Consider the following 11,393-nt stretch of genomic DNA (forward strand, 5'->3'; position numbering starts at 1 on the left):
AGTGAGTAGGGGCTGAACCAAGTGATTCAATTGGTGAAAACACAAATATACCCACTTCTTCATGTAGATGACAGCTGTTTTAAAAAACAGCACCACTGATTTAGGGGGTATAGCTAAACCGTGATTAACAAGCAGCTGTTTTGAAATCCTGAAAGAGATTGTCACTGGTGTCTACATAGTTCGCAGGTATGGGACTATCTTATACGTATCTCTGTGTGGTGTCAAAGGTGTGTGGTATGACAAGTATGTGTTTTATGGATAGGATTAGGATGGCAGAAACTTTTATTTTTTAATCTAAGAGTCACAATTAATCTAGCCCTCTTATTTTGCAGATTGGGAAACTAAGGACATGCGTTAAATATATAGCACAGTGAAAATAGCACTGAACTTGGATTCTTACACATTGAGTTCAAATCCCACTTCTGCCACTTACTATGTGACTTTATTTATACAACTTAAAAAAAAAACATTCTAGGGCTCAGTGTCCTCATTTTTCAAAAAGAAGAAGTTAAACTAGATGGCCAACTAAGGTCCTAGATAGACTAAAGCCCTTTTCCTGCTCTTGCTTTATGACCCTATTGTTGAGGTTAATCTCCGCCCACCTAGGGCCAGAAAGGGTTGAAGTTTCACTACGTGTTGTGGTGGAACTTTCTCAAAGAATTCAGAGTCAGAACATCTCTAATCCAAGTATAGACATTTATTAAAATTGACGCCTCTCATGGAGCAGGCTAAATTCCAAGAGGAACCAGCAGCTTCAGGGAAAGCAAGATGGATTTTTATAGGGTAAACATGCAATTACGTAACAGAAATTTACATAGAATACAGTAATATTAATCATAATATTAAAAAGACAGGAGGAGTTTGTTAGGGGATTAAGTAAGAAAGGAGGGATCCAAGCCTCAGTGGAACTTCACAGGCACTGTTGTAAGGTGGACCCCTTCTACGGTTTGGTGGTCAAGCAGTCTGGTCATGCTGGCCTCCAATTGGCTAGCTATTGTGGTTCTGTCTGGTCAAGACAGAGGACGTGATTGTGATTGCGCAAACCTGTTTCATGGGAAAGGGTCTGTGGGACAGTGCTGGATTTCTGCTTCTGTGGGAACTAAGAGTTCAGGGATACACCTGTTGTTTTAGTGAGCAGAGAGGCATAAGTTAGAATGTTGGAGAGGGGCCCTTTCCGTCTCCGGGAGCCGCCGCAAGTGCAGCCCCCGCCATGTCGGCCCACCTGCAGTGGATGGTCCTTCGGAACTGCTCCAGCTTCTTGATCAAGCGCAACAAGCAGACGTACAGCACCGAGCCCAACAATCTCAAGGCCCGAAACTCGTTCCGCTACAACGGGCTGATCCACCGGAAGACGGTGGGCATTGAGCCGGCCGCCAACGGCAAGGGCATCGTGGTAGTGCTGAAGCGGAGGGCAGGTCAGAGGAAGCCTGCCACTTCCTATGTGAGGACCACAATCAACAAAAATGCCCGGGCCACACTCAACAGCGTCCGGCATATCATCCGCAAGAATAAATACCGGAAAGATCTCCGCATGGCTGCTCTACGCCGGGCCAGCGCCATCCTTCGAAGCCAGTGGCGGTGAAGAAGAAGCGAACCCGCCCACCCAAGAGCACCTAAGGTGCCAGGCCTGCCTTTGGCTAATAAAGTCAGTCTGCCCCCCCCCCCCAAAAAAAAAAAGAATGTTGGAGAGAGCTAGGTAGGTACAGTGGGAGATGAAGTTAGAATATTGGGGCTGAGGGCAGCTCTGTTAGGAGTCCATCACTATGATTCTATGACTTTCTCAAGTCCACACGGGTAGTAAGAATATCTCTTCCTTGAGGCATATTTCAGAAAAACCTGGAAAGTCGACTTACATGAATTGATATAAAGTGAAGTGAGTCGAACAGGGAGAATATCGTACATAGTAAAAGCCACATTGTATGATAATTGACTATGAATGACAGCTATTTTCAGCAATACAGTGATCCAAGACAATTCCAAAGGAAAAATGCTATTCACATCCAGAGAAAGAACTGATGGAGTCTGAATGTAGATCAAATCATACTATTTGCACTTTATTTTTTCATGTTTTTTTTTCTTTCAGTCTGTTTCTTCTTTCACAACATGACTAATATGGAAATATGTTTTACATGACTGCACATGTATATCAAATTCCTTACTCTTAGGGAAGGAGGAAAGAAGAAAAGTCAGAACTCAAATTTTTTTTTAAAATTAATGTTAAAATTTGTCTTTACATGTAATTAGAAAAAAAATGAAATCCTATTTTTTTAAAAAGAAAGAATTCAGAACTCAAAAAAATTTTTAACATCAATGTTAAAATTTGCCTTTACATATAATTAGAAAAATTAAATACCATTTTTTAAAAGGAAAAATATTCCTCCCTTTTGTTCAGCTTTCCAGTTCTGACTCCAACGGATATCTAGGTGTGTGTGTATGTGGTACAGGGAAGAGCAACATGTCTTGAAGCCCCGTGTTGATGTCAATGTCAATGTCAATGAAAAAAACATGTGGAGGTGGAGCCTCCCATGACAATGAAAATGACAACAGTAACAGTAACTAATGTTTATATGGTGCTTTAGGGTTTGTGATTCACTTCACATTGATTATGTCAGAGGTGAACTCACCTATTCTTTAGCTGAACGGAGTTCTGCGTTTTGGTCCCTGGTCTGAGATTTGGCAGAATAGCGGCTGCCAGGAGTATGTATTTCAGGCTCTAGGAGTTCTGTGGTGTACTTCTGGACCTCTGGCTGTGCTCTCCCATCCATGCTTTTCCAGGACAGTCCACCCTATAATGCTGCTGCTTCTCTAGACTATTTGCAAATTAGTAATTAAACAGGTTCAGGTAGGTGGAGAGACCGAACAGCCAAGTACATTTTTGCTGATTCGAGGCTATTGTTCTTAGACCTTAATTGTTTAAGATTGCCCTGGATGTTACCATTCACAGTGCATTAGAAAGGGGGTTAGCAGGAATGCCAAGCCCCCCACAGTCATGAGCTCCCCAGCAGTGGACAGTATTTCATCCATCAATAGGCTGTTTTTGGAGGACTGGCTTGTTTATCTGGATGGAACTTGTTGCTTTATGGTTTCATTGGCACGATGTCTCATAAATCCATCCTCTGGTGGTGGTGGTGGGGTGGGGGGTGGTTTGTGTAGTGATTAGAGTGTTGGATTTAGAGTCCCTGGAAGACTTGGATTCAAACACTGACACTGGCTACGTGACTGTAGACAAATCGGCACCTCTCTGTTCTTTAGTTTTCTTATCTGTTAAGTGGGGATAATAACGCCTCTGGAGCCCATTTCATAAAGATGTGAGAATTGTGCTGGGGCTAAAATAAGATTGGGCAGTATAGAGTACTGAACCTAAAGTTAGGAAGAGCTCAGTTCAAGTCCTACCTTGGAAACTAGCTATTGTGACCCCAGGGTGAATTCACTTAACTAGTCAGCCTCATATATCACATGGGGATAATGATAGCATCTTCTTCACAAGGTTATCATGAGGATCAAGCAAGACGACCTATGTAAAACCCTTTGCAAACCTTAAAGAGCTATGCCCATGTCTACCATGGTCATTAGTATATAAAACTCTTTGCAAACTTTTTATGCTCAGTGTAAATATCCATCGTTATCGTTAACTCATTGTGTAATAGAGATGGGCTGCACTGAGCTACCCCCACACACATTTTCTCTCCTGGGCAGATAGTTGGGCCAGGGAGTTCTACCTATGACCAGGGAGAAGAGCAAAGTGAGCTGTTCTCACCTGGGTATCAAATCCATTCCTGTGGCTGTATCTCTACCTCACCCTGGTTTGAACCCTGAGCCAACTGGCCCTCTTTGGGCCATACTACAGGAGAGGATGCTTTTCCTATAAGCATAGGTCACTGGAACTCTGCTCCGGGTTGCAGCCAAATGTTTGATAGCAGTGGCAAAACGTTTGGTATTCCCAAGGCTACACTGCCGGCAGTCGCGCCAGCCAGCCTCTACAGCATTCCTCCATGTACCCTTGCATATGCAACTTTTTTTTTTTTTTTACATTTTACATTTGTGCATTTCCTAGCATTATCCCATCCAATATTTTGCAACCATCGGGATTCTTCATTGGACACTTACTCAAGTGGTCTGTACCTTGTAAAATTCATTTTACAGATGACGAGATTGAGGCTCCTAGAGCATGGCTGTCACTTGCCCGAGGTCATAAAGAGAATTCAGATATAACCCAGATGGAGTTATAAGCTAGGTCTTCTGACTCTACTCCTGAGTTTGCTCTCCTATCCCACAGTGCAATCTATCCTTGGGATGGAAAGCCACAGTTAAGTATTAACTGGCAAATACAGCTCAGCCGTTTCCAAATTCAGGCACCAGATTCTTTTTTGGAGAAAAACAGTTGGCAGTGAGAGAATCTTTTTTTAATGCCTCTGCATTTCTAATAAGGTTAATTGCCCTGCTTAGCACACTGTGTTCCTTAATTTGTGTGCTGAAAAAGAGGGGGGTGAGGAAAGGGAAAGTAAATAACACTGGTAATGACTGACCTGGCAAAGTCCAGCCAGCAGGTTTCTGCTCCTGGAGGAAGAGCTTCCATTGGAAAGGGTGGGGGGGGGGGTTGGAGAAGGGAAGGGGGGAGAGAGGGAGAATGTCTCATTGGCCCAGTGTCCCCAGTTCTTCTACCTCCTTATCCTGGCCTTCCCCAGTCAGGCTGCTTCTAAGATACATACTAGAAGGCTTGGGGGCCCTAGTGGAGACGGGTTCAAGGTGACTCCAAGCCATAATCCATAAACAAAATAGAAATAAAACCCACCCCCAAACATCAAACCCTAAGGCCTAAACTAAAACCTGAAATATTCCTCTTTCCACCCACACCTCAAACTTGAAAAACAAACTTGAAACCTCAATGCCACTGCACCAACCCAAACCACCTCCAAACCTTTAAATGCTGTCACAAAAAGAGCATTGGATTTAGAATTAGAGGGCCTGGGTTCAAATTCTGGCTCTCTCTCATCCTAGTTGGATGTCCTTGACCAAGCCAATCTCTCTTTACCCTGAGCCTTAAGTTTCCTCAATGAGGAAAAGGGGATGGCGTTCAACCTCCAATGTCCTTTCCTATCTCTCAAAGTCATGATCCTGTAATTCTTAAATTCAAACCTAAAATCCTCCCCCCACACACACACTGAAGCAATTAGGGTTGTGACTTGGCCAGGGTCATACAGCTAATAAGCATCAAGGGTCTGAGGCTGGATTTGAACTTGGTTCCTCTTTACTCCAGTGCTCCATCTAATGCACCATCAGCTACCCCAAACCTAAAATTCTAAATGCAGACCGGTGAGACTGCCCAATTTATAATCCCTCAGATCTGAAATGAGGTTGCTGCCCAAACCGGAGCTCATCAAAGCCCCTCTTCTATCCCAATGGCCTCTAGTCTCTACCATATCTCAATTGGCAACATCAGGTCTGGGCTGAAGCCAAGGGGGTGGCGTGGGGAGGAGGAGTGATGTCTTTTCACATGTACATTGACCCTGTGGCATTTCTCCTGACACCTTGGTTTTGTAGTCAGAGGTGAGGAAGATAGAACTAATTCTTGGTTTTCTGCCAATAGCTCATCAGCTTTGTAGACTTGAATATCTTCTCTCTTAAAGGTGGTTTACCTCTGTCCTGAACCCCTTACCACCCACATACAACTGGGTATGCTATGTGTGTGCCCTGGGAATTAGTGATGCTCAAGGACATGGTGGCCCAAACCCTTTCCTTCCCCCTAATGTCAATGAAGGCTTGAACCCTGCCCTGAGGCTTCTTAATTCCAGAAGTGTCCCAGATGTACGGTCACCAATAAGAAATGTCCTTGGAGGTTATTGTTGTTTGGGAGGGGGTGGTAATGGGGTAGTCATTACTTAAAAACTTCCAGTCTTATAAGAAAAAGCAGTTTCCATCCTCTGGGAGTTCTCTGTCTGATGGGGAAGACATAGGCCAGACCCTCAGGGATCCCATAATTAGACGTCAGAGAGTGAGAGATGCATCACCTAACTTGAGGGAGTTCTCATTGTAATGGGAAAAGACCTTAGCCTGAAAGGGTCAGGATCTCCCAATGCATCCTGGGCCCTCTCCAGTAGTCCTGGTGAATACCAGGCCACTGGACCCAGATGGCTCTGGAGGAGAAAGTGAGGCTGGTGACCTTGCACAGCCCTCCCTCACTCAAATCAAAGTCAACTGCAAGTCATGTCATTGTTTCCCTGATGTCATGGTCCTCTTTGAGAACGAAGGACAAACACAACAATGGTGTAGACCTTATCATTGCTCTCAGGGAAACCCAAGTTTCATGGAGAAGAAAGTCATTGCTTCTATGAGTCTAAAGAGGAGAACTTGCTTTTGCTTTCAGAAAGTTGGTGGAGTAGGGCACAGTCCTTGCTCCCATGGAGCTCTCAGTCTGATAGGGAGACCTTATACCTTCCCTCAGCGACCTTCCAGTCTGATGGAAGAGATAGAATGCCTTCCCAGTCTGATGAGGGTGAGGTGGGGTGAGATAGTCCCTGTTCTACCTGTCCATTAATGCTGGCAGGCCCTGTGGAAGGTGAGGCTCATGGAGAGGAAAAACTGTGTACAATGAAGACAAGGTCCAACACTGTCCCATTTCTCAGTGACAGAGTTGGGGGGTAGTTGTGGTCATGGGAAGGTACACCTTAACACATCCTGAAGGGAGTGAATTTGAAACAGATTCTGAAAGGGGAGAGACATAAAGGACAGCAAAGACAGGGATGGGCATTGGAGGTAGGAGAAAAGAATACTGGATGCTTCTATTCATTAAGAACCTCAGATGTACTCCCTGCTCCCTGACCCTGGAATAAGCATGCTGAGAACAAGCATAGCATCTGCATAATTCTCTCTCCTCCCTACTCCTCTGTCCCTTCTGGGAAAGAATTGTCCATTGATCTCTCAGACACAGGTGGATCAGTATAAACAGTGGAGCCAACGTAAGGACAAGGACCAAGTAGTCTGTGTCCATAACTTCCACTTGGCTACCTCCAGCTGCCTGAAGACACTGTGCCAGGGAGTGGAGGCAGAAGGCAGCACGCCCCCCCCCCCCCCATTCTACAATCTCCCTCCTCCTAAAAAAATCCACTCTGAAAATGTGATGGGAATATAAAGTATTTGCCCATTCATACTCATCCATCAGACTTGGGGGGTCCCTGAGAAAAGGCATTGTATCTCTGCCATCAGAATACCCACCACCTCTCTTCTCCCCACCTATAACCCTGACACAACCTCCAGACTCCTGGCTCTGATAGGACAGTTTTGCCTTATCTTGTCAGGGCCCAGACTAGACTTCCCTACCCTTTCCCTGATTGTTCCAGAATATCTTCCCATTCTCCTTCCCCCACCCCTGTGTTTCAGTCTCCTTTATCTATTGTCCTCTCCTTGAGGGCAGGGACTGTCTTGCTTGCTTGTGTCTGTATCCCAAGCACTTATCACAGTGACTGTCACATAGTAAACATTTAATAAACCCTCTCTATCTCTATTTCTCTATCTCTATCTCTATTTCTCTCTCTTACACACACACAATTCTCACAATGGAGAGCAGCAAAGATTCCTTAGCAGTCGGTAACCATAAAACATCTGTAAAACACAAGTCTCAGACACTGCATCTAAGAACACATCTTCAGTCACTAGACCATGCTAGGATCATGCTCCCTGTATAATCTGTCTTCTGACTACATCAATCACTCCTTGACATCTTGGGAGGAGGCAAAGAAAATATTCTGAATCTAAGTTTATTGAAGCCCTGGGGCCCTGATTATGGAATATTTACTAAATCACATGCTGATCTCCCTTCCTTCCTGGTGCTTGAGAGAGAACATACTGACACTATCCTTCATTGTCAGAGGAACCATGTCAGTGTGAGTCACCAATCAAATGGTGCTTCCCCAGGCAAAAGACCTTCTCCTCCTCTCCTAATTCCTGAATTTTAGAGTGGATGGCTGCTGGGGGGAAAGTCCTTTCCCCTTATGCCCCTCCCTGCTTACTTGTTCCCATTCACATAAATCCTACATCTCCCATTCTATTTCACCCTGCCCTTCCAATGTACCCTGTAGCACTTTCATTCTATCATGAACAAACTTCATCTCCCTTTCCTCTCCATACATCTTCCTATACTCATAGAAACCTATCTCCACCCAGAAGATCTTGCATGTTTTCTAGTAGGAACACCATCTCTCATGTTCCTGATACAGTGGGCCCGGAGGAGGAATAGACTTGCTCTCTCATCCTCAGGGCCACTTCCATGTTCTCTCTATGTCACCACCATTTATTGTTTTCTCCTTCTTTGGACTTGACATCATCTATTTATATCACTGTATCAGAACCCAATGGAGCTAAAATCCCATAGGGCATCTTTCCTCCTTTCTCAAAGAGTCTAGCATCTAGCTTATAGTCTTTTTACAACAACCTCTAATCTCATATTTGGGGGTTTCACTACCTTTGTTGAGATCCCCTCAAAAACTCCATCCTCCTTAACTCCATGACATCTAGTTTTATTCTGCTTCAGCCACATGTGGAGAGATGTACTCTTCACCTTATGGTCACCCATAACAGCTCTTCTCCCATGATCTAGAACTCTGAAATGCTCCTCTCAGACTATAACATTTTATCCTTCTACTACTCTCTGTATCTCACTTCCAAAAATTATTTTTTATCCTAGGCCATCATCACTGCTTTATCCTCATTTTTCCTTTTTCCATTGTTATGATTTTTAAAACTACATATAGCTCTGCCATGCTTTCATAAGTAAATTCCATGGAAATGCAGCAGATGGGAAGGGGAATGGTTTCCAGTGAGTAGAGGCATCAAAATCTATGAATTTTATTGGAAAAAATCCACATTCCCTTAGTCAAATAAAAGGAACATTGACACATACAAAGGAAAGAGGAAGTTAAGTAGAAGAGACGTAGCTAGTCTCTGAGAATTAGATAGAGTTTGGTCATTATTACAGCTTGCCCTCATGGACTGGGATCAGAACTGCTGAGATTATGGACATTGGATTGAAAGTACCTGGCCCTTATTTATTAAATAAGTTCAGACAATGGGGCAGTTACACTCTGGGGTGTCAAATATGGTGTTGAGAGTAGGAAAAAAGAAAAGTTTTATCTTCCATAGTGGCAATCAGGTCTAATTCAGCCTAAGTGATAATGGGTTTTAAGTTTGTCTGCACTATGCTAGAGAAACCAGACTGCCCCTCTACACATAGTTTCAGTTGTCCTTTGGCCCCATGTCCTAAGATCTGAATTATCCTTGAAAGTGCTTAAGGAAAAACTCAAAACAAAAACAATACAATTTCTAATTCAGAAGAGAAAGGGGGAGTATTTTCCCTTCCATTTGCAATCATTCTTTATGAGCTTGGTTTTTGGCAAATTCCCTCTTTTTATTGGTTCATGCCATTGTTAGTCCAAAATGAGGCAATTAAGCAACTTAGACTTTGCCCCTAGGATTTCTAGGAGATGTATTTTTCTGTCATCCTTTCATTTCTTCTTAATTAAGAAATAGACTGTATCCCAAAAAGGATCCATATAAGAGTTCTGTTCTTCCTTTTCCCCAAGGGCTGTTATCAGTCCAATGGCTATTATCCATCTTTCCATCATTGTCCCTCTTTTCTTCTTCTCTCCCTTCAATCTTGCTTCATTTCACATACAGAAGAATCCCAACTTACAAACAGGTTGTGTTCTAAACATTTTTTGTTAAGGCACTTATTTGGGATGCTTAATACCTTTTCCTCTGAAAGCAATATTGTGATAATTAAGTTCCCAAACTAGCCCACTGTGTTGGTAAGCAAAATGGCCTTTGTTTTCTTTGAGTAACTCAGTGTATTTCATTGAGCCTTGCTAGGTGCTGGGCCCCAGGCCCAGAGCCCTATTAGGTGTGGAACCTATGTGGGTGCGGATTGGTGACTGGGGTGGGGCCCAAGATGGGGCTGGCTAAGGGGAGATGTTAACTCCAGAGCCATGCCCTATTGGGTGTTAACCTAATCTATGTGGATGTGAACCTCCCAGAGTCCTAAGGGGAGGGGCCAACTCAAGAACCAATCACCAGAGCCTGACAACCAGACAACGCTTGATGATGTCAAAAACTCTATAAGAGGAGAGAAGACAGCTTGAAGATCCTTTTCTGTTGGAGCTCTACCTGCAGCAGTGGTGGCAAGCATGACTCTGGGCCAGCCCTTGTTCCGAGCTTCCAGGCTGAACCTAGATGTTGATAACTATGAATTGTATTGGGTCTTTCTGTTGATGGTTGTAATTTGTTTGTATTTTATTCTGAAGTTCAGGGTGCTGAATTTTTCCCCTGAACTAAGTGAATGATATTTGTATGCTGGATTAAAGTAAGCTTTTCTGTTGGAGCTCTACCTGCAGCAGTGGTGGCAAGCGTGACTGGGCCAGCCCTTGTTCCAAGCTCCCAGGCTGAACCTAGATGTTGGTAACTATGAATTGTATTGGGTCTGTCTGTTGATGTTTGTAATTTGTATGTATTTTATTCTGAAGTTCAGGGTGCTGAATTTTTCCCCTGAACTAAGTGAATGCTGTCTGTATGCTGGATTAAAATAAACTTGTCAACCCCTTCACCTTGCTTTCCTTGGTTAAGCAGATCAAAAGAACCTGTGCTTTCCCAGCGTGCTGGCAGCTTTCTGGGTGCTGGCTGTGGGTGGGTCTTACACACCCACAGAAGCTGCTAGCCGGATTGTTGAAACACCCACAAAACCTATTTAACCAAAATGTAAATGAATTACCATGTTATTGGTATTACTAACAAGAGACAGATAGGGTGGTGAAAGAATGTTGGTGTTGAAGTCAACATATTTGAGTTCAAATTTTTTGCAACCCTGGACAAGTTAAGCACTCTGATCCTTGTTGCCATTTGATGTCTGACTCTTCGTGACCTCATGGCCCATAGCACACCAGGCCCTTCTCTCCTCCACTCTCTCCCAAAGTCTGTCTAACCTCATGTTCATTGCTTACATGACACCATCTATCCACCTCATCCTCTGCCCTCCCCTTCTCCTTTTGCCTTCAATCTTTCTCAACATCACAGTCTTCCAATGAGTCCTGTCCTCTCATTATGTGGCCAAAGTATTTAAGCTTTAGATTCATTATTTGTCTTTTTGAAGAACAATCTGAATTAATTTCTTTAAATATTGACTGATTCGATCTCTTTGCTCTCCAAGGAACTCTCAAAAGACTTCTCCAGCACCACAATTCAAAAGCCTCAATTCTATAGTGGTCAGCTTCCTTTATAGTCTAGCTCTCAAAGCCATACATTACTACTAATCTGAGGGTTCCTCAAAGGTAAAACAAAGCGGTCAGATTAAGATCCCTTAAGCATCTTGCTGTGTCTGACATAGTATTTGAACTGAGGTCTTCCCCACT

The 11,393-nt window shown here is 43.6% G+C and overlaps 1 protein-coding gene across 1 annotated transcript; it reads left to right on the top strand.

The window, feature by feature from the left end:
* Positions 1-1,192: 1,192 nt before the first annotated feature.
* On the top strand, positions 1,193-1,582 carry LOC118857354 (60S ribosomal protein L28-like). The gene has a single exon (XM_036768039.1). The coding sequence runs from the start codon at positions 1,211-1,213 to the stop codon at positions 1,580-1,582; it is 372 nt and encodes a 123-aa protein (XP_036623934.1). The 5' UTR covers positions 1,193-1,210.
* The last annotated feature ends 9,811 nt before the right edge of the window (positions 1,583-11,393 follow it).

This window comes from Trichosurus vulpecula, chromosome 7 (genome assembly GCF_011100635.1).
Source record: "Trichosurus vulpecula isolate mTriVul1 chromosome 7, mTriVul1.pri, whole genome shotgun sequence".
NCBI classification, from domain to species: domain Eukaryota; kingdom Metazoa; phylum Chordata; class Mammalia; order Diprotodontia; family Phalangeridae; genus Trichosurus; species Trichosurus vulpecula.